The 27,430-nt window shown below is 44.0% G+C and overlaps 1 protein-coding gene across 2 annotated transcripts in view; it reads right to left on the bottom strand.

The window, feature by feature from the left end:
• The window catches only part of stxbp1b (syntaxin binding protein 1b), a 49,008-nt gene that overhangs the window by 3,855 nt on the left and 17,723 nt on the right, over nt 1–27,430 (bottom strand). For both annotated transcript variants that reach the window (XM_024804592.2, XM_014414615.3), the window contains exons 6-18: nt 26,811–26,914; nt 25,980–26,128; nt 23,939–24,023; nt 23,287–23,417; nt 23,029–23,136; nt 22,836–22,896; nt 11,343–11,408; nt 10,764–10,844; nt 4,889–5,027; nt 4,502–4,611; nt 858–959; nt 655–740; nt 361–515 (exon numbers count right to left, since the gene is read on the bottom strand). In XM_024804592.2, coding sequence (XP_024660360.1) covers nt 361–515; nt 655–740; nt 858–959; nt 4,502–4,611; nt 4,889–5,027; nt 10,764–10,844; nt 11,343–11,408; nt 22,836–22,896; nt 23,029–23,136; nt 23,287–23,417; nt 23,939–24,023; nt 25,980–26,128; nt 26,811–26,914 — 1,377 coding nt within the window. The remainder of the gene's footprint in view (nt 1–360; nt 516–654; nt 741–857; nt 960–4,501; nt 4,612–4,888; nt 5,028–10,763; nt 10,845–11,342; nt 11,409–22,835; nt 22,897–23,028; nt 23,137–23,286; nt 23,418–23,938; nt 24,024–25,979; nt 26,129–26,810; nt 26,915–27,430) is intronic.

Below are 27,430 nucleotides of genomic sequence, written 5' to 3'. Positions count from 1 at the left end.
TCGCAAGAGTTTTAAAAATACTTTAAAGTGTATTTTGTCCAGTGCTAGCTGTCAGCCTCATAGTATGGTACGGATTTCAAAATCCTAAATTACTTCTTAACATTCACAAGATTCTGAGAAAACTTGACCTCTGACCTTGAGGTGGAGATTAGTGCGATTCAAACTAATCTAAGACTTCTAGAAGATGCAGCTGTGGCATGAATTTCAAAATCACCTCGTTCTAAGTTCAGTTATAGGGATGCTAAAGATGAGTAGTACTCTCTGTGTTGAGCAAACCAATTCGCCTGTATAAAACATGTGCATTGCCCCTTAACAGATGACCCAATTCTCCTATAAGTATTCTCAGTCAAATCAACTCACCAATCAAAGCCTCCCACTTGCCATTGGCCTGGGTGACCTCATACACGCAGCGCATCTCACTGTATGTCATGCCTCCAATGATGAAGACGATTATCCGGGGCCCTGTCTTCACCTCTGTGGGGCCCCTGTTCTTGTGCCAGTTACCATAGCGAGCACTGTATGATGAGTAACAGACAAACATTTATGCCAAAGTCCTGAGAGTTTTACACATGTATACGTAGACCCTTTGAAACAACGATAGTGGCAATCAGCTTCTTATTTTGTATCACCTGAAATGTGTATTTAGCTACACACCTTGATGGAGCACTGGCTTTGGCAGATGCTTGTCGCTGGGAAATATAGGGGTATTGCTTGGGATCAAGTTTGTCTTCAATTGCATCCTGTGGGAAGACATGCAAGTAGCAACAATTTGTAACTGTACCAATTGTAACCCAAAATACTGTTTAACACATTTGTTTCCTAAATACTGACACAAAGCAACAGCAGATGGAAAGTACCTCCATGAGATCCTTGACAAAAGGGGTCCACCTGGAGAGCTGGTAGGTTTGCTCACTGATCCGTTCCTTGCGATCAGGCTTCTTGGTTTTCTTGGTGGTGCCCTGTGAACAAATGCTCTTTTCAACTAAAGTGTTTTTACTGTTGACACATGAGCACCAAAAAATGACTTTTGTTCAGCCCAAAAACATTACTATTCTTTAAAATGTTCATACTTTTTAAGGTACTCTTAATAAACGGCTATCATAGTTGACCTATTTCTCCTTAATTTAAAAAAAGTCATTCTGCAGACCGTCCTGTAGGCCCACCACCTGCAGGAGGTGTCATAGGGGTCGGGTGCAATGTGCGCCCTGGTGATCCAAACCTCAGCTACCTGAGTCGGCTATCGGGACATGGACCGCCACGCCTCTGGTGGGGAAGGAACCTGAGTGACTTTGTACAATAAATGTGGCCACAGACCTGATGTGATATGATTACACTCAGACCCTGTTTCAATCCAGGGGGTCAGTGTTGACATTGTGGAGGACTATAAATACCTTGGAGTACACATTGACAATAAACTGGACTGGGCTAAAAACACCACAGCACTTTACAGGAAGGGCCAGAGTCGTCTCTATTTTTTGAGGCGACTGAGGTCCTTCAACATCTGCCAGAAAATGCTGAGGATTTTCTATGAGTCTGTTGTGGCCAGTGCGATCCTCTATGCTGTTGCATGCTGGGGGAGCAGGCTGAGGGCAGCAGATGCCAACAGACTTAATAAACTGATCCGTAAGGCCAGCAATGTTGTGGGGATGGAGCTGGACTCCCTCAAGGTGGTGTCGGAGAGGCGGATGCTGTCCAAGATAAAGACAATGTTGGATAACACCTCCCACCCACTCCATGACATGTTGGTCAGTCACAGGAGCTCGTTCAGTGAGAGACTGAGATTACCGAAAAGCACCACTGAACGACACAGGAAATCATTCCTGCCTGTGGCCATCTCCCTGTACAACGCATCCACTTAACACACTGTTTGCTGCTACAGCTACACATGTTTCTTTTCCAACTATTTATTTATAAATGACTTATGTATGTATGTATGTATATATATGTATATATTGTACTATTCTTAGTTAGTGTATTGTCTGTCTTGTCTTAATGTTGGTTTAAAATGGAGCACTGTAACAAAAAATAATTTCCCCCAGGGATCAATAAAGTATTCTGATTCTGATTCTGATTCTGATTAACGAGAGCAGCTGAGGTGTCAATTGACCAGATGAATCTGGTGGCGGGGAAGGATGCTGAACAGACCCGACACACCCAAACATGATCTCTGGAACATCTGACCCTGTTCCAGAGATCTTCAACTTCCACCTCCAGCAGAACTTTGGCAGCTTTCCAAGGGAGGCTGGGAACCATGTTCTCCACCTTCATTGCCGAGGCAGCTGCAAGGAGCTTCATGCTTGTCCCCGAACCACATGGTGGATACTGGAGGTGAAGGAAGCATCAAGCTGAAGATCATAAGCTGATTGCGTCGCTCAGTGCACTAGGCCAGATGAGGAAAAATCTGTTTCTAACTCCAGCTTGTTGCTGCGGTGAATCACCTGTAAACTGAGTCAAACAGGCTCTCGTCCACACCGTCCTCATTCATAAAGTCCTTTACAAAACCGAACATTAGAGCAAACAGCTGGATTTTCCCATTTGAGTGCAGCCGAACAAACAATGAAGGGCCAAAAAAGTGGACAGCATATCCTTGGTTTTAACATAAAGCTCATTGTTGCAGCCAGGGGCAGCACAAAAGTGATCCTTTTAAACAGATTTTCAGTCCCCTTGATTTCCACTGAGTTATCAGTTCTGTCACTAGTTAGCCAACATAAACTAATGCAAATCCAATCCGGTGACGTAACGTTATGTACTGACATCATTCTGATGTAAATAAACCTTTATATGTGTTTCATGTCCTCTTTAAACATCTCCTTGGTAGCCAGGCCTAAGGGGTGGACGAGGTTTCCTAGAAAGCTCTGGATGTTGTAGGGCATTGTTGGCTCCCACACCTCTGACATGTCATGTGGAGATCTGAAGCAGTGCCACTGGATTGGCAGACTGAGATGGTGGTTTTCATTTTTAACAAGGGGGGACCAGTCGGTGAGCTTCAACTACCAGAGGATCACGATACTCAGACACTATGCCAGGGTGCCGGAGAGTTCATCCTGCGGGGGATGGTTGGGAATGTAGGGTGTCTGGCTCATTGCTATGGGCCATTCGGTCCCTGCATAACCATTCCTGGAGCTCGGTCCACATTGCCAGCAGTAAGTTGGACTCATTCCTGGTGCGTGTTGGACTTTGCCAGCAGTTTTATTCATACTTTTTATGGATCGAATTACTTTGCCAGGTGGTGGACGGTTGCACTTTGGTGGCCTCAGAAGCTCATCTCTGTTTTTTGCAGATGATGTGGCTTTGTTGACTTCACTGGATAGTTCGCAGTCGAGTGTGAAGTGGTGGGAAGGAGAATCAGCACCTCCAAGTCTGAGGCCATGGTCCTTAGCTGCAAAACGTGGAGTGCCTTTTGCAAGTCGGGGTCCAAATGGGAACACAGCTGCAGTGATCTGGGCACCGCATTGGTCCATCGTGGTAAAGAGAGAGCTGAGCACAAAAGCAAAGCTCTTGATTTACCAGTCGAGTTACGTCCCTACCATCATGAGTTCTGGGTAGTGACCAAAAGCATGAGACTGTAGTTACAAATGTCAGAAACTGTTGGCCTCTTTGTTAGCGATAGGGTGAGGAATTCAGCCATCCGAGATTGGCAGTCAAAGTAGTTCAGGGATCTGGCAAGGATGCCTCCTTGGAGAGGTGTTTTAGGTATGTCCCACCAGAAGGGGGCAAGAGCAGACCCAGGCCAGTTCTGTTCTAGGATGCCCTCTGGACCCAGTGGAGGTGGTGAGTGACAGGAGAACGGCGGCTAAGCTGTCATCCCTGATGGACAACATCTCCCACCCCATGCAGCAGACTGTGACAGCACTGAGCAGCTCCTTCAGTGGGAGACTGCGGCACCCACGGTGTGGGACGGAGAGATTTCGCAGGTCTTTCCTCCCCACTGCTGTCAGACTCCATAATAAAGACTTTAACTGATCAAGCACACACATCCATACATATGCAATAATACTAAGTGCAATAATCCTTTCTGTCATCGTTGTATTTTTACTCAGTTGTATATAGTATTTGTATTTGTATTCTATTTTTATCTTATTGTATATTTATTTTATTTTATTCTACTGTATATAGTATTTTATTTTATTCTATTCTGTACAGTTGTGTACTGTATTTATTCTTATTGTATTCTAATTTTTGCCTCATAACTTTTGCACTGTCCACTTCCTGCTGTGACAAAACAAATTTCCCACGTGTGGGACTAATAAAGGTTATCTTATCTTATCTTATCTTAAATCTCTGTGTTCCACTGGATAGGCTGGATGAATTGGAGATTCAGATTCTTTTGACTAAATAAATTAATATTCAGTGGTCTTATCTTTGCAGCATTGAGACATTTTGATGCAGGAAGCTGCAGTAGTAACATTTCCAAATGCTTTTAGCTTTTATTTGTTTGTTATTTATTTTGGGGGGGGGTCATGTTAAATGAGCTGATGAGGTTGTTGGCAGATTTGCTCACCTCAGAGATAATGGGAACACCCATGTGGGCCATGTTGGAAATGATGTCACTGTCCTCCGGTGGGATGTTAGCATGCTGCAGGAGCTTACACAGGTTCTCCTCAGTCACACCTGACACACACAGTGAGACACACAAATGCATGCAGTACAAATACCCGGTCCAAACATGCAATTCACACGCATGGGAACATGCATGTTTAGAAAAAAAGAATGAATTGACAAAAGAAAATAAATCAAAACCTGAGAATACACGTATGAAAAATTAAACTGTAGCAATAGGACACTGTCTAAGGATAAAACTGAAAGACTGGTAGTGGGCTGCCCGTCTTTCATTTGCAGGTGATCCGATAGATAAAAACTAAAAACAGGATGACGGTGGATATCTGACCATTCTTAAGGAAGATGTAGAGCAGGATGATGCGGATCTTGTCGGACACATTGACATTGGCATCCAGCAGAATGGGGACAATGAGCCTCATGGGATCCTTGATCTTCTCACCTTCTGCATCTGTTCCCATCGCGAGATCCTTCAAAATAATGGAGAACATTATTAGAGTGGTTTCTTGCTGCAATTAATGCCAGTCACTGGTTAACACAGTAACAGGAGACTAAGGTCACAATTCTAAGCTGTATTTCATTTGTAGTCTACTAAAAGTGATGTCACAGGAAATGTTAGAGAATTAAAATTTTTAAAAGTGATTCAATGATAAACAGGAGAGGAGTCTAATGAGTTTAAACGGGCCTTATCTTTAATTACGCTAACATACCTGAAAATACAGTGTTAAAAAAGTTACACTGAGTGGACAGGGCAGAAATGAATGAATAAATGGATGCAGCATAAACTAAGAACAATAATACTATGGAAAAAAAAATGTCACTATACAGGGTAGAAGAGACAGATAGACCCAGCATCTAGTAGCCATCCAGTGCAGACATCCAAAAAAGAATCTCAAGCATAAAGAGTCGAACACCACCGGGCCCTGACATGATTCATGTCTGGCTAAAGAAGCTAACTGCACTGCATAAGCATCTGGTAGCACATCTGGCTTACCAAGGAGCTACAGTGCAGAAGCCACAGGGATCCTCGGTAACAAGGCAGCAGACTGTGCTGGCAGCTGGCTGCGCCAGAGCAGACTGAGCCCCGGGCCCAGAGACCCGAGATCCAAGGGGCCTCCACACCCTGGAAGGGGTCTGACTGAGCCAAGGTCCCGCCAAGCAGCTGCCAAGAGTGAACCAGTACACACCCGAGCACCCAGCCTCGGACACCAAGAACCACCAACGCACCAGTGGGTGGGGGCATCAGACACTGGCAGGGAGTGTGGTGGGGGAAAATAGGCCCCCCACCTGTCGGGGCCTGAGATGTTCTCAGAGGTGGAGTCTAACCCTTGACCTGACACATAAACTTAGACAAACAGACACACACAGACACAAACATGCACACATATAGGAATACTCAGCACTCAGCCAACATGGAGACACAGACATGAACACTGTACACACACTCACACTCCTCCAAACATACTCTGTACTCCCAGATCCAGGCACCATCTCCCCCAGAGGGGCGATCTGTGCCAGACCCAGGAGATGCTTCCCTGTCCTCTGGGGTGGAGATGAGCAGACCGCCCCCGGTACTGCAGCAGCAGGGAAGCCCAACAGCCCAGACCCCGACCAGGATATCTTAATAGATTATTTATCAGAGTTAGTCTCAGAGAATAACAAAATAGCAACCAGGTTTTTTTAGTCTGGCGGCCCAACAGAAGTGTGTAACATCCGGTGTCTTCTGGAAAACATATAAGTCTTTTATACTCTGACAACATAGTTAGTAATTTGTAAATACCTAAAAAAATGTGTTGATGGATCAGAAAACACAACACAAAGCCAGAGTGTTAATGAAACTGGACCAGCTGCTGCAGAGGCCACACCTATGGTTCTGCTTCTGCATCCCTGATTAATGAACTCACCTCATCAAAGAGACAAGACAGAAAGAAACTACACTGAAGCAAGTCCAGGAGCATTTAGCAGTTAAACAGAGAGAAACTGACCAACTGGAACAACAGTTGGAAGACGAGGCGATCCAAAGAGTGAAAATGTGTCAAAGACTGGATCAATATTGCAAGAAAAGGAATAATTGACATAAGAAATGCTGGAACATCAGATAGCAGAGAAGAACAGAGAAACCACCAAGACCAAGGTGAGGTCTGGACAAATATTGGTAAGATCTATGGATCTGGAGGCTGAGATACAGCAAGCAGTAGCAGAAGCAACAGCAGCCAAACCCACCTGCTCCAGCAACGTGGGGGAACGCCTCCAAACCAGCACAATGTGCATCGACGCCAAATATCATGGCGAGATATAGATTAGATTAGATTAGATTAGATAGAACTTTATTAATCCCTCGGGTGGGTTCCTCTGGGAAATTCGATTTCCAAAAAAGCACAGCACCGACAGAAGTTACAGAGTTACAGAATATATATATATATATATATATATATATATATATATATATATATATATATATATATATATACACACACACACACACACACACACACACATATATAAATACAGAGACAATATAAATAAAATATACAAAGGGGATAAATAGAATAAATAGGAATAAAAATAAAAATACAAGTGAATTGCACATTTCAAGTATTGAGTCTATTGCACCGTTGACTATTTACAAAAGTATTGCACAAAAGGTATTGCACAGTGAGGTGAAGAGGCACTACAGCTTAGTTGTTCCCCCCTCCTTTGTCCTCCTGTTTCCCCTCCCTCTCCCCTCCAGGGAGGAGTTAAACAGTCTGATGGCGTGTGGGACAAAGGAGTTTTTAAGTCTGTTAGTTCTTGTCTTTGGGAGAAGCAGAGGATGTCCAGCATTGTTCATAATGTCCATCAGTTTCTTTAATGTCCTTTTCTCTGCCACTGTCACCAGAGTGTCCAGCTTCATGCCGACCACAGAGCCAGCCCTCCTGATCAGTTTCTCCAGCCTGGATGAGTCCCTCTTTGCTGTGCTGCTCCCCCAGCACACCACAGCATAGAAAAGTACTCCAGCAACCACCGACTGGTAAAACATCCTCAGGAGCTTCCTGCAGATGTTAAAAGACCTCAGCCTCCTGAGGAAGTACAGTCGGCTTTGGGCTTTTTTATACAGGTGCTCTGTGTTGCATGACCAGTCCAGTTTATTGTCCACCCACAGCCCGAGGTACTTGTACTTGTTGACCACCTCCACCTCCTCCCCCTCTATCTGAACCGGCAGTGGACCTTCTCTGGACCTCCCGAAGTCCACAACCAGTTCCTTAGTCTTTGAGGTGTTGAGTTGCAGGTGGTTTGTGTGACTCCATGCGACAAAGTTCCTCACCAGACTTCTGTACTCCTCTTCCTGATCATCCCAGATACACCCCATGATGGCCGTGTCGTCTGCAAACTTCTGAATGTGGCATAATTCAGAGTTGTAGCAGAAGTCAGAGGTGTACAGGGTGAAGAGAAGAGGGGACAGCACAGTTCCCTGTGGTGCTCCTGTGCTGCTGACCACAGTGTCAGACGTGATGTCCTTCAGCCTGACGTACTGTGGTCTGTCGGTGAGGTAGTCGGAGATCCAAGCCACCAGGCAGGGGTCCACCTCCATCCTGTTCAGTTTTTCCTGAAGCATACAGGGCCGGATGGTATTAAAGGCACTGGAAAAGTCAAGAAACAGGATCCTGACCGTGCCTTTTCCCCCATCCAGGTGTGAGTGGGCTCTGTGTAGGAGGTACAGGATGGCATCCTCCACTCCGACATCCGCCTTGTATGCAAACTGTAGTGGGTCCTGGGCATGTTGTACCTGTGGTCGGAGGAGGTTGAGGAAGAGCCGCTCTAGAGTCTTCATAAGATGTGACGTCAGTGCCACCGGTCGGAAGTCATTCAGCTCATTGGGCCGGTTCTTTTTGGGGACCGGGACGATGCAGGATGTCTTCCAGAGGGCGGGCACTCTCCCCAGTCGCAGACTGAGGTTGAAGACTCGTTGTAGCGGCTCCCCAAGTTCAGCAGCACGCGCCTTTAGCATCCTAGGACACACCTTGTCTGGGCCTGCTGCCTTTCTGGGGCGAAGCTTCCTCAGTTGCCTCCTGACCTGATCCACTGTGACACTGGGAGATGTTTGGGAGGAGGGGAGGGGGGGAGATGTCTTGCTGCTGAGAGAGGGATTGGAGGAGGGGGGTGTCATGGTGTCAGGAAGGGGGGGAAGCGAGGGAGGCAGGAGAGTGGGGATTGGACTCTGTAGTGAAGGTGAGGGTGGGGGGGTTGTGGGCTGGTCAAACCTGTTGAAGTTGTTGCGTTCGTTTGTCTTCTCCACAGTCCCCCCCACTGTGCTTTTCTTGGTGTTGTGGCCTGTGATGGTTTTCACACCATTCCAGACCTCCCTCATATTGTTCCTCTCCAACTTCTGCTCCACCTTCCTCCTGTAGGTGTCCTTTGCTTCCCTCAGGCAGCGTTTCACCTCCCGCTGTGCTGCTTTCATCTCCTCCTTCACTTTGCTCCTGAAAGCCTTCTTCTTCATGTTGAGGACAGCTTTGACTTCCTGTGTTACCCACGGTTTGTTATTTGTTATATACGGACCCAAAAGAGATCAAGGGGCACACCTGTTCTACAGAGCATGTATACGAACAGTAATACATGCGGAGAAAGAGGACATTAGCAGAGAGAGTGTCCAACAACATGACGAGGTGCCCAGTACTAGTGATGGTAAATTCGATTCTTTTTACTGAATCGAGTTTGAATGAGTCACTCACCAAAGTGAATCGGGTTTTTTGAGTCACTGAGTCAGTTGACCAGAGAGTGCAACAAATGTACATTTTCACTCTGTTTCTCTTTTCATGTAAATCCTACAGCTAAGATGAGTGATTGAAGAAGAAAAACAACTATTTTTATAGAGCAAAAAAGAGCAAATAAAATTAAGATTTCTAAAGAGAACATTTATTTTATTTTATTATTTAAGTATTTTCCTTTTTTCTCATCTAAATGTCCACTGAGCTGTGTGCCAGGGGGCGGTAATGCTCCTTAACATTGGTTGCCAACCAAGAAGAAGAAGAAGCTGTGAGCCAGGAGGGAGGGGGTGAGTAGCTCAAATGTGCTGCTAGCATGTTAGCAGAGCGATGCTACTGTGAACTGAGGAGCAACTGTCTTGATGTGAGCTTCTACTCAGGGTTTTTTCTTCCAGTTCAGAGCAGAAATGTTTCTGTTAAGAAACTGGCTGTTTTTTCCCCCCCACAATTTTAATTATAAGCTAGATATATTTGTACTAATGGAATTAGTTTGCTAACAGCCACAGGGATGAGTCAGTGAGTCAGTTGGGTTTGTGAATCGTGATTCACGAGTCAGTAAAGTGATTCTCGAGCATTGAACGATTCGTTCATGATTCGCACATCACTACCCAGTGCTGGATGGGACAACGTACAACATGGCAGCTGGAACAACCTTCAGAGAACATGTTTGTGCTGTTTTGTTGTATTTGCATTGAACAGCATGCAAATGTTGGAGAGTGACAGTGATGACCTTCACACTGAACATTAATTCTGCTTAACATTGTGCAGCTTTAGGAAATGCAGAAATCCTCTTTTTTAATTTGTTCCATTTCATTTGTTTTTCTCTTTTCCTCTTTTAAACTAAGTGATTGTGATTTTGTGTAAAAAGAAGTGGATTTCAATTCGTGGAGAATAAATGAACGAGAGTCATTTGTGTTAAATATCAGCCTATTTATTAGTTCTGATCTTGTCATAATGTTTTTACCTCAATCATTCAACTGATACTGATTTCCCAGGATTAATGAAGATGCGTTGCATACTTCTCCCATATTACTCCAGCCTTGCTGTTCTGTTCTCATGTTGTTCCCCTGCCACCTTGGATGGTTAAGTGGAGAATATCTGGTTTAAACTCCTGGCTTACTTGGCAATGCCCAGAGAGACGATGGGCGAAAGATCGCCTCAAAGTTTCAGAAGAAAGAATACTCGAGTGTCACAGAGCTGTTAAAGCTGAAAACCCTTTTTTCAACCCTCATGTCCAATAATAGCGACAAACCACACTTTCTTTTTAGCTAACATTTTGGCTAACATTAGAATTTGTTTGATGATGTCATACATTTAAGTGTGAGAAATATGCAAAGAAATGAGGAAGGGGACAAATATTTTGTCACGGCACTCTAAATGCTCCCAGCGGTCACACTGAAACAAGACCCTGAGGCCTGTTCCCTCAGTGTTGACAGATCCAACAGAGTTTTGATGATTTACCTGTTCCACACGGCAAAGTTTGTCCACGGTGCCCTGGTAGCGGTTCATACAGTCCTCAGCCAGGTGGAGGTGGGTTGAATACTGAGCAGGAGAGAGAGAGAGAGAGAGAGACGCTGCCAGTCAGGCTGACAAAGTGACCACCATCAGATCTAAACTTTATTAAATTTTAATAATAATCTTAATATTTTCTACATAACGCTTCTAAATGAGCTTGTTTCCTCGTGCTGTTTGTCATGAAGTGTCAGAACCAAATGTGTTGTGGATTATCCACACATCTCTACATCAATATAGTTCACAGCTATAAACAAATTCAACACATTAAACAAAATATTCTCATATGGACTGAGAATAAAAAGACAAAAACTTTATAATAATTTATGCTTATGCTGAGGGGAAAGCAGCACGTTGTATGTATGTATGTACTTCATAGCAGAAGAAGCTGCTGCTAATGTTTTCTTTTGGTTTCTGTCATGTCTGCAGTATAATTCTACAACATCATGATTTTGAATAATGAGGTAAACATATACGCAGATTCAGTATTCCATGAACGCTGTTGTCTGTTGTGACTTTAGCTCCTACCTTGCTGAGCTCTTTCTGATACTGAGGCATCTTCTTCAGCATCTGCGAGAGTTCCTTCATGGTGGTCTGAAAGACAATGAGACACCTGCAGTGAATAAAATGTCTTCATTCATTGGCTCACTGGGTATGAAAGATTCTTTCAACAACAACATCAGCTACAAATGATGCTACACAACTAAAACAATAAACCAAATGCTTTTACTGTTTTATTCTCCACTGACTGAACAATGTTTTGAATACATTTATCTGCTTTTTACCCTCATAAGGACCAGGATCATGTTTTTATTCACTTATATGACTTATTATCTGCACCTTCATTTAAATGTCTTCCATAAAGGAGTACAAAGCCTTTCATATCCCAAATATCAATATTTAATTGATTGTAATATTAATATATAATTTTATCATATTTACTGTAATGTTATATTAATAGAATAATTTTGAAGAACTTCAGTTTGATGAGTTTTTGAGGTTTTGTTTGTCCTGTAGGCTGAGCAGATGTTTAAAGGAGTCGTCGGTAGAATTCTGTATATTTAAAAAGAGAAAAAACATTTTTTTAAGGCAGCCAGTGATTGAAACACCAAAGATTTGTACAGTAGTATCAGCCAAAACAGGCAATATCCCACTACAGGCAAGACAGGCTATTCAATTGTATTTTTATAGGACCAAATCAAGCACCTCAAGGTGATTTATACTGTAAGATAAAGAGCCCACAACAATGCAAAGCAAACAGAGAAAACCGCAACAATCACATGACCCCCTCTGAGCAAGCATTTGGGCAACAGTGAGGAAAAACCTCCACCAGAACCAGGCCACGGGAGGGGAGGCCACCAGTGCATCACGTGAAGGTGACGCAGTGCTATAAGGTCACCAAGATAAGGTGGGGCGTGGTAGCTTTCATGTGATGAGAAGGATCTGAAGTTTGATTCTGGATTTGACAGGGAGCCGATGAAGAGGAGCTAATATGGGAGAAACATACAGTCTCTTTCTAGTCCCTGCCATTATTCTTACTGGAATCAATGCAGACACTGGAAATCCCTCAGTCCTTGCTACATAAGCACAACTGAGAGTGAACGATCATCTTGGCTGTTGGTAACAACAGGGCTGGACTGGTAATCTGGAGCTTGTGGGTCAATATCATTTTTGTTTTCTTTTTTGATAAAGCCTACATGCTGGCTGGAAGAGCGCACTGGCACCATGGGTGCATGAAGCAAGAACGTACTGAGGAAGACTAGTTTTGCGTCATTTAAAGTGGAATGTCCTGATGCCCCTGAGTCCTGTGGTTGAGAGCGAGGGCTCAGCTGACTGTCCTCTTTTGCTGCTAACAACGAGCCAAACTGCACGAGAACACACTGATGTGACACTAATGTCACAGCACCATACTGATCAGTGTTATTTATGCTGGAGAGCTAGTTAGCTAACAATATTACTGACAGCCAAAATGCTTGTTCACCCTCATTTTTGCTGCTGGACCTAATGAGGAATGACGGGTTTCAGGTATCTGCGCAAGAAGTGTTGCAAAAGCCAAAGCACGCAAATTCATGAATTTGTCAGTAGAGAGGTTGCAATCAAGCAGGTGTAAATCCACAATGGATCAGGAAACATTGTTCATTTTGACAGTAATGTTGAAACAGTTTGAGGATAAAGTTGAACTTGTCATTTTAAGTCAACTCCCAGTGCAGCTACACACTCTGCACATGCCTCGTGTTGTTGGGTCAGTGAGACAGCTCGATCACCTGTCTCATTGTGTCTTTTGATGTAACATGCATCTTAGCCATCGCCATGACTACACCCACTGCCTTCTGATTGAATGCATGTTTCTGCAGCATCCTTATACCACACAACCCTACTTTACACCACACTCGTGTTTAGTAGTAGTAGAAGCACAATTTCACCAACTAACTTACACAAGGCAGCCATTGGAGCTGAATTGCAATAACAACTCCTTTTATCTCCACATTGACTTAATATAAATATTATTTCAAGTTTGATCTACAAAATTTGGAGTTTATTTGCAAAGTAAACCATAACTTTTTTTTCTGAATGTGTCTAATACTCCTTAGTAGAGTAATATGTAACCCATATCAACTACTGCCTGTCACATGACCCACGTCAGCTGATTTGAGGTCCCTCTTCTGATTGGCTCCTTTCACGTCGCGGCAACTCTGAAAACCGGCTGTGGAGGGATACTTCCGGGTTCGACTCCTGCTGTGGCTGTGAGCTTATGGCATTTAGAGCGGTATTGGAAAACAAAGCGTTTTCTCTCCTCAATTCATCTTTAAACTTTAAACTCAGCAGTAAGTGTCCTTAATATCTTTCAACCTTTGGTTGTCAGTAACCAGCCGATCGTTTTCACGATTAAAAAATGACTTTGTGCGGCAGCGTTCCCACCGCGAGCAGAACTCCGGTTCATAAACTGCTGTTTTTGAACACTTTTGTTTACTTAAACATTTTTATGGGCTTACTTTGAAACAAAGTGCGATTGAATGATTATTGTTATGTGTTGCCTTGAATTCGGCTATGCTGTCTGTTAGACAGTTGTTTTCCTTTATTGTTGTTTTTGTATTGTTTGTAGCGAACGCTACTGGACTGTATAGATTAAGCTACGTAGCCAAGATGATTAATGATTTAACTGTTGTACATTGATTGATGATGATTTATGATTTGCATTGTTACCTAGACTTGCAGAAGAATATATTTGTTTACCGGTAAACTGAATTGAACTTGATGTGCTAATGGACATTTTTCTGACCTACAGGCCAGGTTTTTTTCCCCCCCTTTGAATTGATCTTCTTCATATTGAAGTGGCGAGCCGGTAGGACCATCCTTTGTTTTCCCCTCTTTTCCCCCACTTAGCCGTCTTTGGATTACGGACATATTTCCCCATTGTATGAAGCTGGACCCTAAGGAGGAATACCTTAAAAGTGAACTTTAAAAAGAAAAGGACCAAAAAAAAAAGGACTCTTAGCAAAAGGACTCTTGCACAGAAAAATCACAGCATTGATTTATTATTTAATTGTGGACATTTACGTTGTGTGTTGTGTTAATTATTTTTGTTCCATTTCCCCTTTCCCCTATTTACTCAATATATTTTTGGTACAAGACATTGCAGTTTTTGGTCTCATCATTCACACCATCTAGGCTCCATAAAGAACTATTTCTTCTGCGCGTCAGTCAGTAAATTCATCCATTGCCATAAACTAGTCCTTAAATAACTTAGCGTTACATGTGGCGAGCCAGCCAGGAGCCTGATGGGTGAATGAGGGTTTTTTTTTTTTTTTTTTTGTGTTATTTGATGTAATTTGATATTCGGTAATTTCTGTGGTTTTGATAAGGTCCGCGACAAGAAAAAATGAAGTTTATTCAGGAAAGTGGGGTCAATGTTGCACATTCTGTCATTGTTTCTGGTGCCGCAAACACTGAGAAAGATGAGGAAATTCTTGATTATTTGAAACAGTACGGTCGTATAAAAACTGTTATATTCGTGGATGACGCAAATAGTGTTTTTTACAAAAACCTGATCGTTGAATATTGTGATAGTTCTGCGATAACTGCTCTTAATACGTTTTTCCCATATACTCATCAGTCAAAGAATCACTCGGCTTTGACTTTTTGTGTAAGATCGCTTGCCGCAGAATGCACAGCCACAGGAGGAGTCAGGACCCCTGCAGATTACCTCGGCGAGCTCAAGCAACTTGCACGCCGCAGCGGCAGGGATTTTCCAGATATTCTGCGGGAAATGATGGGACAAATCAGTGAGCATCTGGAAGGAATCGAACAAGACAGTGACTTAGAGGGAGCCTCAGTCCAAATTGTGGAGCCTGCATCATCTCTGCCTGGCCAGCAGGGGTCGTTGTCTGGACACTCCGCAATCTCTGAGACAGCTACCAGCAATCCCTCACCTGACCAACAGGGGTCACTGCCACATCCACAAAGATTTTCACTGTCACAGACTGAAATGAACCCCCCAGAAATACAAAAGTTAGTGGTGGAGCATGTTGTAAAAACAGACACCGTATCTGCATTCAGACTTCGTCCTTTCTCTGGGAAGATCCCCAAACCAGCTAACGAAACAGATTATGAGAGCTGGAGATCTCACATTGAACTGCTGTTAGCAGATCCAAATTTGGCACCTCTACAGATCACTCGTCGCATCCTTGAAAGTTTGCTACCTCCGGCAGCAGATGTTGTGAAAGGGCTGGGCTCAAACACAATTCCATCAATCTATTTAAAAGTGTTGGATTCTGCTTTTGCTTTGGTACAAGATGGTGAAGAGTTGTTTGCTCAATTCCTGAATACGTTACAGGATCCGGGTGAGAAACCCTCTGCTTTTTTGCAACGTTTACAACTCACATTAAACACTGTGATGAAAAGAGGTGGTATCTTGTCTTCAGACTTCAACAAACATTTACTCAAGCAGTTTTGTCGAGGATGCTGGGATAGCGATATCCTAAACAAACTACAGTTGGAGAACTTGAGGAGCGATCCCCCATATTTTGCAGAGCTCCTCCTACTGCTTCGAACTGAGGAGGGTAGACAGCTGGCCAAGGAGAATCCCATGAAGAAGCACCTAACTGCATCCAAGCCTCGTGCCGCTGTTCATTCCCAGAGCACATGTGCTTGTAGCCATTCAGACACCAAGGCTATTAATGAGCTGAAGCAACAGATGCAGAAACTGCAGAGTCAAATGGCTGCTCTTCTCTCACAGAAATCTCAATTCTCCAAGCCAGCACCACCTCAACTCAGATCAGCACAACCAAGACCCAGCAGCAGTGCAACCAGTTCCCGGCCTAGAGCAGGCTACTGCTTTAAATGTGGAGAGGATGGGCACATGTCAGCAGGATGCGCCAACCCTCCAAACCCGACACTGGTTCTGAAAAAGAAGAAACAACTTGAAAAAAGACAGCAGGTTTGGGACAGCAATAACAAATCGTCAAACTAGAGGCAGTCTCTGTGGAGGGACAGACGGAGGCTGCAATCGACCCATGTCCCAGTTACAAGCAGGATGGACGTTCCATCACATTGCCTAAAGGACTCATTGGAACCAGAAGCACAGCACAGGTCACGATTGGAGGAACTGTATTCAACTGCCTGTTAGACACTGGGTCTCAGGTAACCACCATCTCTCACTCCTTCCACCATGATTATCTTTCTGACCATGAGATACAACCTCTGAAAAATCTACTGGAGATAGGAGCAAATGGCCAAGCTGTTCCATACCTTGGTTATGTGGAGCTGAACGTCACTTTCCCTCCCGACTTCTTGGGTTCCACCACAGCTGTTGACACACTTGCCCTGGTAGTTCCTGATGTCCAATCAGCTCAACAGCCGTCAATACTGATTGGTACAAACACTCTGGACTTGGCATATGAGAGAGCATTCTCAGACCAACAACCCTCCATTCCAGCCCCACATGGATACAGAACGGTGCTGAAAATCCTTGAGCAACGATACAGACTGGCCAACAGTAACCATCATGGAATCATCAAGCTGCACACTGACGGACCACAGACCATCCCAGCTGGAAAAACTGTTGCCTTGGAGGGGTTAATTTGCGGACGCTGCCTCCAGGCCGAGAAGGCTGTGTTGGTGGAACATCCAACTTCGTCGCCTCTGCCAGGTGGCTTAATGGTCCCGTCTTGTGTCATGGATTTCCCTTCTCACCAGCCATACCACTTACCTGTGGTAATCTGCAACCAGTCTGATCATGACGTAACCCTCCCAGCCAAAGCCATCATTGCGGAGATCAGTGCCATTCAGTCTATTCAGTGTCAGGAAAGGAGTCATGACAGTATGCCTCCCAACCCTGTGACTTCTGGGTTCAACTTCAACTTTGGTAACTCCCCCTTAACACCGGAATGGAAGAGTCGTATTACTGAGAAGTTAAACGCCCTCCATGATGTCTTTGCAAAACACGACCTTGACCTCGGGAAAACCGACAAAGTGAAACATCAGATCAAGCTCTCTGACCCTACTCCCTTCAAACAGCGCCCAAGACCAATCCATCCTCAAGATTTGGATGCTGTGCGCCAACACCTGAAGGAGCTGGTTGACTCTGGGGTCATCAGAGAGTCAGAGCCACCTTTTGCATCACCCATTGTCGTGGTGCGAAAGAAGAATGGGAGTGTGCGGCTCTGCATTGATTACCGGAAACTAAATCTGCAGACCATCAAAGATGCATATGCATTGCCAAAGTTGGAGGATACTTTTACAGCTCTCTCTGGATCAGAATGGTTTTCAGTCCTTGACCTTAAATCTGGTTATTATCAGATTGAAATGGAGGAGGAAGACAAGAGCAAAACAGCATTTGTATGTCCACTTGGATTCTATGAGTTCAACAGAATGCCCCAGGGAGTCACGAACGCACCCAGTACCTTCCAGCGACTAATGGAAAAGTGCATGGGAGAAATGAACTTGAAAGAAGTCTTGGTCTTCATTGACGACTTGATTATTTTTGCACCAACACTTGAAGAGCATGAGAGGAGACTACTGAAAGTCCTTCACCGTTTGAAGGAATTTGGACTCAAGCTCTCAGTTGAAAAGTGCATGTTTTTCCAGAAATCCGTTAAATACTTGGGGCATGTTGTGTCAAAGGATGGTGTACAGACAGATCCAGATAAAATCGAGACACTTAAGTCCTGGCCGGTTCCAAAGAATCTTAAAGAACTTCGCTCTTTCCTGGGTTTCGCAGGATATTACCGTAGGTTCATCCAAGGCTACTCCAACATCGTTAAACCTTTGCATGACCTTACTGCTGGATATCCTCCATCACAGCGGAAACTCAGAGCCACCTTCAAGCGAGAGCAATATTTGGATCCTAAGGAACCACTTGCCAGTCGCTGGACTCCTGCATGTCAACAAGCCTTTGACACCATTATCAAAAAACTCACGACAGCACCAGTACTTGCTTTCACCGATCCCCAGAAGCCTTACCTTCTCCATACAGATGCTAGTTCTACCGGGCTAGGAGCTATTCTGTACCAGGAGCAACAAGGACAAAACCGGGTGATTGCCTATGCAAGTCGTGGTCTGTCGAGGAGTGAGTCAAAATATCCAGCTCACAAACTGGAATTTCTGGCTCTCAAGTGGGCTGTTACGGAGAAGTTTCATGACTATCTCTACGGCACCAACTTCACTGTCATTACTGACAGCAACCCACTCACCTATCTACTTACCTCTGCTAAATTAGATGCCACCAGTTACCGTTGGCTCTCTGCTCTTTCCACATTTTCATTCAAAATCATGTATAGATCTGGTAGGCAAAATCCAGATGCTGATGCTCTCTCTCGCAGGCCACATGGAGAACTCTCCAATGACCAGATGTCCCACAAGGAGAGGGAGAGAATTCTCCGATTTGCCCAACATCATCTGGGTCATTCTTCCTCAATTTCCATCGATCAACACACAGTCAAGGCCCTTTGTGACCGGCAGCTCGTTTATAGTATGGCTGAAAAGCTGTCCACCACCGCACTCATCCAGTCACTAACTGCCCATGCCGACAGTTTGCCTGACAGCTTCGTCAACGACACTCAGTTTGCACCTCCTGTTGTTCCTCAGCTGACGAATGCTGAAATCGCTGAGAGACAGAGGGAAGACCAGACCCTGAGGCATGTCATATTGCTGCTAGAGACTGGGGAAAGCCCACCTCCCGTCTTGCGGGATGAACTCCCAGAACTGCCCCTTCTACTCCGAGACCAACATCGCCTGGAGCTCCAAAACGCCATTCTCGTGAGGAGGAGGCAAGTTGGGGACCAGCTCTATCACCAGTTAGTGTTACCTCAGAAATTTCGGGCTAAAGTACTGTCAGAACTGCATGACAAGATGGGTCATTTGGGCATCGAACGTACTCTTGACCTCGTACGTCGAAGATTCTACTGGCCGAAAATGGCCAATGATGTGTGGAATAAAGTGAAGACATGTGAGAGATGCACCAAACGGAAAGCCTTACCTGAAAGAGCGGCACCCCTGGTGAACATTCAAAGTTATCGACCTCTGGAACTGGTTTGCATGGACTTTTTATCACTGGAACCTGACAGGAGCAGAACCAAAGACATCCTGGTAATAACAGATCACTTTACCAAGTACGCTGTCGCTGTCCCCACTCCAAACCAAAAAGCAAAGACTGTCGCCAAATGTCTCTGGGACAATTTTCTGGTTCATTATGGTATCCCAGAAAAGCTCCATAGTGATCAAGGACCAGACTTTGAGTCACGCACAATAAAAGAACTCTGCAAAATGGCTGGAATTCACAAAATAAGAACTACACCATACCATCCACGAGGAAATCCAGTCGAGCGCTTTAACAGAACACTCCTGAATATGCTCGGAACACTCACCACAGAAGAGAAAACTCACTGGAAAGATTTTGTTAAGCCCTTGGTCCACGCATACAACTGCACCCGGAGTGATGTTACTGGCTACTCACCCTATGAGCTCATGTTTGGTCGACAACCTCGCCTCCCGATTGACCTGGTCTTTGGACTTCCTGTGGACGGCAATCAACCCACTCATTCGCAATATGTCCAGAACCTGAAGTCAAATCTAGAAAAGAGCTACAAAATTGCCATTGGCAATGCGGAGAAGCTCATGGAAAGAAACAAGAGCCGTTTCGACCAACATATCACCCCCTCTGAACTGGACGTTGGTGACAGGGTGCTGGTACGTAATGTGAAACTCCGAGGCAAACACAAAATCGCAGACAAATGGGAACCAGACATCTATGTGGTGGTAAAAAGAGCAAAAAATCTTCCAGTGGACACTGTCCGACCAGAGAACAAATCCAAACCGATTCGTACTCTACACAGAGATCTCCTATTACCATGTGGATTTTTGCCGCATTCCACTAGAACCAACCGAACAACTGTAAAACCAACCAGGAAGCAGTCATTCAACCTTTCTGATGAGGACTGTGCACAACCTCAGTCAGACGATGAGGATGAAATGATACCGCATCAATGGTATGATCCTGTCTCAGAGCCTCTGCAATTCACCACTGTCCATAATCTGCCAGAACCGTCATCCGCCGTTCCAGCCACTGAACCTTTACCATCTGATACACCAGTCTGTGAACCTGCTACGCTCCCTTTGCCTCCTCTTGAGCCAGCAGAGAGCGAAACCCCTGACTCGGAAACCCCTGTCAAGGAGGAAGCTCCTGATACTGTGGAATCAGAGGACAGTCTGTCCTCTGCTGAACCTACCAATGTTGAATTGCCGACTGAGTCCAGTATGTCCTCTGCTGCTGATCTACCATCTAACTCTGACACCTCCAGCTCTGAACTAGAACCTCTGAGAACATCAACTCGGACCAGGAAACCTCCGGACCGGTTACAATACTCTACGCTTGGTCAGCTCATCTTGAAGAGTATTCAGGCACTCGTCCATGGCTTAACCACTGCCTTTACTCATGCACTGGAGGATGAAGAGGACCATCTGCTTACTGCCACTGAACAACCTGTCATCCGGACCCAACCACCATGTACAGGGACGTACATGAGATCGAGGGGGGAACCTGTAACCCATATTAACTACTGCCTGTCACATGACCCACGTCAGCTGATTTGAGGTCCCTCTTCTGATTGGCTCCTTTCACGTCGCGGCAACTCTGAAAACCGGCTGTGGAGGGATACTTCCGGGTTCGACTCCTGCTGTGGCTGTGAGCTTATGGCATTTAGAGCGGTATTGGAAAACAAAGCGTTTTCTCTCCTCAATTCATCTTTAAACTTTAAACTCAGCAGTAAGTGTCCTTAATATCTTTCAACCTTTGGTTGTCAGTAACCAGCCGATCGTTTTCACGATTAAAAAATGACTTTGTGCGGCAGCGTTCCCACCGCGAGCAGAACTCCGGTTCATAAACTGCTGTTTTTGAACACTTTTGTTTACTTAAACATTTTTATGGGCTTACTTTGAAACAAAGTGCGATTGAATGATTATTGTTATGTGTTGCCTTGAATTCGGCTATGCTGTCTGTTAGACAGTTGTTTTCCTTTATTGTTGTTTTTGTATTGTTTGTAGCGAACGCTACTGGACTGTATAGATTAAGCTACGTAGCCAAGATGATTAATGATTTAACTGTTGTACATTGATTGATGATGATTTATGATTTGCATTGTTACCTAGACTTGCAGAAGAATATATTTGTTTACCGGTAAACTGAATTGAACTTGATGTGCTAATGGACATTTTTCTGACCTACAGGCCAGGTTTTTTCCCCCCCTTTGAATTGATCTTCTTCATATTGAAGTGGCGAGCCGGTAGGACCATCCTTTGTTTTCCCCTCTTTTCCCCCACTTAGCCGTCTTTGGATTACGGACATATTTCCCCATTGTATGAAGCTGGACCCTAAGGAGGAATACCTTAAAAGTGAACTTTAAAAAGAAAAGGACCAAAAAAAAAAGGACTTAGCAAAAGGACTCTTGCACAGAAAAATCACAGCATTGATTTATTATTTAATTGTGGACATTTACGTTGTGTGTTGTGTTAATTATTTTTGTTCCCCTTTCCCCTATTTATTCAATATATTTTTGGTACAAGACATTGCAGTTTTTGGTCTCATCATTCACACCATCTAGGCTCCATAAAGAACTATTTCTTCTGCGCGTCAGTCAGTAAATTCATCCATTGCCATAAACTAGTCCTTAAATAACTTAGCGTTACAAATAGTTGCGAGTAAAGTACAAGTTTACAGCTCAGTTTATTGCGTACACATCGATATATGTTTGTGAATATTTTTCCAGTAACTGAAAATCCTATTTGAAGCGGCAGGCATTAGCTGCAGGACTGAGAGGAGGCAGAATAAACCAAAAGTGGCTTTAATGCTGATTTCAAAGAACAAAAGTTTCCAATTATGGATAAAAAATGAAGATTTTGTGCACATTAACAGAGGCTTCTTAGTGTGCTGTGCTTCTTACAGAGACACACAGAACAAATACCTTTCATCTACAAAGACAACAGACTCACTAGTGTGAATGAAAGGTTATTAGTCATTAATAATGCTGACTTTTGATGACTTGCTCGATAACTCGACATACGGGGCGACCGTGGCTCAGGGGGTTGGGAAGCGTATCTGTAACCGGAAGGTCGCCGGTTCGATCCCTGGGCTCTCTGTCCTGGTCGTTGTGTCGTTGGGCAAGACACTTTACCCTACTTGCCTACTGGTGTCGGCCAGAGGGGCCGATGGCGCGATATGGCAGCCTCGCTTCTGTCAGTCTGCCCCAGGGCAGCTGTGGCTACAACCGTAGCTGCCTCCACCAGTGTGTGAATGTGAGAGTGAATGAATAGTGGCATTGTAAAGCGCTATATAAATCCAATCCATTATTATTATTATTATTATTATTATATGAACTGTCTGAGAATCTTTGAGAATTTAGTGATTGGTGGTAGGAAGTGACTGAGATGAGTGAACAAATGTATGGTCATGTTGTTTTCACTGTAACTATGTGAAGGACGAACAGAGGATCCAGAAAGCCGAACACAGAGACACGCCGTGGCCTTTACCTTTTCTCCAGTGTTCATCTTTTTGCTGGCAGAGAATTCCTTTAGTGAGCGAGTCACAGCTCTGTGCATAGTGAGACACAAAGAGGACACGTAAAAGAAAAAGTTCTCAGTATCCTGAGCAAGCACGTTAGTGACAGCAGGGACCGGTCCTTTGTTTGACTGCATTTGTGAGCAGGAGGTGAAAGCCACTTACGTCGACACCTCAGCGATGTGCTTATGTCTCAGACTCAGCCACAGATCGTCATCCTCGTCCAGCACTACCTCCTTCATCCTGGTTTCTCCCATCCCGCTGGTCTCAAACCTCACAGACACGTGTTAACAGACACGTGTTAACAGACTGCTTGATTTTCACATTGTCGCTATTATTTCTATTTGTGTGACCCAAACCTTCAGTCATAACATTAAAAAATGCATGTGGCAGGTGTCAGACCTCCTTTAGTAGCATCTCTACCTGTAAACATCATCCTCGACTCCCAGTAAGTCGTAGGCCATGGCTTGCAGTGTGAGCTCATGCAGGAGAGGTGACACGGGGTCAAAGCCTCGGTCCAGAATGAGCAGCTGAGTGCGAGACTTGTCGGGACCCTGGAGGCACCAGAGCATATAGAAAACACTGCTTTAACATGTAACACACGTCTTTCTTCCAACAGCAATCAGTTTAACCTTTGGAAGAACTGAAGCAGCTTAGTTATCGCCCCAAGAACAATGGAGCCCACAGACAGACCATAACGTCTGTTTCATCCTCTGTGGATGGTTACCCACTCAACAGTGACGTAGTCGATGCTTAATCATGGGAGCAGTCCAGCTGATCTCCCCCAACACTGAAAACTAAAACTACAGCTGAGTGAAAATCTATTTACTATGTGAGTTTATTCTTTTCTTACTTAACTCTAATTAACACGTGTAACAGCTGTACAGTTTTTAATGCAGCTTGTAAAAGAACTAATGATCGATAAAAGCAACCTGGATGTTATGGCAGATTAGAGCTGGGTACGATTTATTACATTGTGTGTAATTTCCTCTGTTTTTCTCTTGTTTCAGAAATGTCCACATGTTTACCATAATCTGGTTCTTCCATTCATTATCTAGTCATTTCACTTCATTACCTCTCCCAAGGTGGGGTCATCAGCTTTGTAGCCATCCAACTTCTCCTGAAGCATCTGAGCCAGAACTGCACAGTCTTTGTAGTCCCTAATCCAAACACACACAGGTATTCATTTATCCAGGTATTAGTTCATGCACATTTTAAAAATCAAACAGCATGGAAGCGACAGCCAGGAAGAAAACATTTGGCTTATTTAGAAATAAGAGAAATCATCCAGAAATCAGATTCTAATAAAACAGTGTTGGCAAGAAGAAGACGGTCATCCAAATTCAAGCTGTTAAAAGCAAGATAGAGGAGGGGGCCGGGCATCTCAGACAGGAACCACAAGAAATACACAAAAACCCACAGTGTGATTCCTCCAGGAGGTAGGACAGCTCAGTGGGATGGAATAAGGATATCCTTGACAGGAATATCAACACATATCCCAGTCAGCAGATACTCAACTGAAATAATAGGCTGACAACAGGAGGATATTGATGTCACTTTCTCCACAATGCATGGAGGGTTCCACCCAAAATTACAGCATCACGTGGCTTTACAAGCAACGGAAAGACGCCAGCCTAAAGGACAACACAGAAGCTCTGATCAAGGCAGCACAAGAACAGATCCAGATAGAGACAGGAGTCTATCACAGGCGGCCTGCAGACAGCCTGGTACATGATAGCAGGACGGGACGATGCAAGCTGAGTCAGCACTTGGATCAAGCAAGTGGACTACGAGAACATTTGTGCCGCATACATCCAAACTGCAAGAGTAGCTCCAGCATTTTCCAGGAACAAAATTAGACCTATGTCCAGAAGAGAACAGTGTCTTCTGCTAAACTGCTAAACCTCAGAACAACACAAAGCCCTCAGGCCTCTTTGTCTTCTGGTAGAGTTTGCTTTGAGAAAGATGTGCACACCACCCCGTCCAGAAAGCAGAGACTGAAGTCTGATGGTTCACCTCCGATCATGTCTGAGGGGAAAAGGCCTTAACATCCAGCCTGTTATGTTAAAAGTCTAAATGTGCTTTTGCTAATAATGAAAGATCTTCATTCTTGATCAGAGATGCAATCAAAGTACAAGTGTGATTAATGTGTTAGAATAGAAATGAGTGTGTGCGTAGACATGATCTAGACTTAAACGTGTGTGTGTGTGTGTGTGTGTGTGTGATGGGAGCAGTATGGAGCATATTATGACACACACACATACACAGAAAAATCTTGTAAAGTGCATCATACAAAGACAGAAAATGAAATGAAGTGACATTAAAGTTTAGATTTTAAACTTTGTTTCAAATCATGTTTGTTGAAAAGTCAGAGGATGCTGAGGAGCTGCTGGATATCAGGACATCAGGTCATTATGTGTCAACAACGGTGAACGGGTGTCACAGAGGGACTAAGGTCATCTCGAATGATGTAATGTTCAGAAGGTCAAAAGTGCTGTGCAGAGGAGATAAGTCGTTCTTCCCATTCTTTTCTACAATATAAGTCAGGTCAGGAGATTGGAAATAAGAAGCTGGAATGTGAAGCACAGACCACACCAGAGGGATCAACCACAAACTGTGACGCTGCAAATTGGTTTTGATGGTTTTACTCTATTTTTCTCTGCTCATTTGTGCCATGTTGGATTTCCACTGTATTCCTGGGGGATTGAATTTCCAAGGAATGCTGCTAGATAAGTGAATCTTTAGATCTGGTTGTGCTTGTCCTCTCCAAGCATTTTCCTCACAAAGATCAGAACAAAGTCAGCATAGGCTTGTAGCAGGCTGATAAGTATAAGTGCTTTGCTGCTGCTAAAGCTACAGTCTGCTACATTCAAAGTCTGCACTGTTGACATTCTCCAGTTGTATTCCACCAGCACTGAGCCTGCTCAGGGCTCCTGATTTTTAATCAGAGGAGACATGGTAGACACCCAGAGGAGAGAGGCAGTTAGTACTGGGCGAATCCCCGTTGGCTCCATCCAAACCCTGCAGACCTACTGGGGCAGACCCACAGGATCAGAGATCACCACTTTTTAAATAGAAAGCCAATTCAGTCTTTAAAAAAATCAAAAGGAGCTCACCCTCTGTATCGAACTCCTGGATACTCTTTCAGCGTGGCACAGAGGGTGGCAATCTGTTCAGCACAACGCTCCAACATGTTATTCTTCACGTCAGCCTTGAAGGGACTGTAGAAGTCCTGGAAAGCATCCACTTTATCCAGGGAGAAGACCTGACGACAGAAAACAGTACAAAGACGACACACAGTTGTATAGTTTCCCATCTGCACCACAACACTGGATTTTAGACGCAGCAATACTCGATTGAAGTGCAGGGATTCAGCTTTAATCGAACTGAATTTCAGCATTAAGTAATTAAAGCCATTTCTTTACATAGTGCTCAGTTTTCACAGGCTCAGAAATAACTGGACAATAACTGGGCTGACTATTTGATTGAATATTTAATATTGTAAAGTGGTATACAGAGGCAACACTACAGGATACATCCTCAACACCTCCCATGTGCACAGTGTTTCAGTGTTACAGCAGTTCCCAGTTTAATGCAGGCCTGAGTCTGGGTGGTTACTGGTGGTCTTATATAATCCTGAAATCAAACTGGTACCTTGTGAACCTTGTGCAAAGCTGATTCGTCTCCTTCTACTCATTAATAATGCAACGTTCTTAAATCTGGTCATAAATGTGTTACATGGTTTCAGCACAATCAGTTTTCTTCTCACTTTCTTGCAACATGAAAAGTCAACTTGTAGCTTAGTTCAATAAATCGTGGAAAGACAGCTGAGATTTTACTGACTATTCATTCATCTGTATTCAAATTATACAAACACAAAGATCTCAAAACACTCAATAAGAATATTGTTACCCATCAGTCATGACTGATGGTGGCCAGGATCTTACCTGAGACTCATAGGGCAGGAAGGCTATGTGGATCTCAGTCAAGGCCTTCATCGCTTTAGAAGCGCGGGATTTGGTCAAGAGTCCAAACAAAGAGTCTGGGATTGCTGCAAGCAAAGACAAACATATTGGTTTACTTAGAGAAACTGTAGGTTTTACAGAGTAAGAATTAAATGTTTCATTTATTTTATCTGCTTGGCTCAACATGGTGTTTATGGTTCTGGATTCTGTTTCCTTTTCTGTCCAAAATACACATTTGAACAAAGGAGTGATTTTGGGGTTTTTTTGAGTGAAAATTGTAAATAACTTCAGCCGCATTAAATCAGTCTTAGATAAAAGTATAATTAAGCACGTGTAGTTTTTCTGTCCATATTTACAGTAGTAATGGGCAGCTTATCAAAGTCAAACAGAGGAATACAAATATAGAAATTATTAAAACAAAATACAGCCAAAGATAAAACACGTCATATTAATATGGATTAGGAAAGAGATGTCTCTCACGTTCAGACGACTGAATACTTTGACTTCTGTCAAACATGTGACATTTGGAGCTCGCGTGTCTTTGAGTTACAGTAAACAAAGTTCACCCTGCTGTCAGGGTCACGTCCTTAATAAAGTGGCAA

Source organism: Maylandia zebra, linkage group LG12, assembly GCF_041146795.1.
Source record: "Maylandia zebra isolate NMK-2024a linkage group LG12, Mzebra_GT3a, whole genome shotgun sequence".
In the NCBI taxonomy this organism is placed as follows: domain Eukaryota; kingdom Metazoa; phylum Chordata; class Actinopteri; order Cichliformes; family Cichlidae; genus Maylandia; species Maylandia zebra.
The sequence above is the reverse complement of the archived record's forward strand: the minus strand, read 5'-3'. Positions and strand labels throughout refer to the sequence as shown.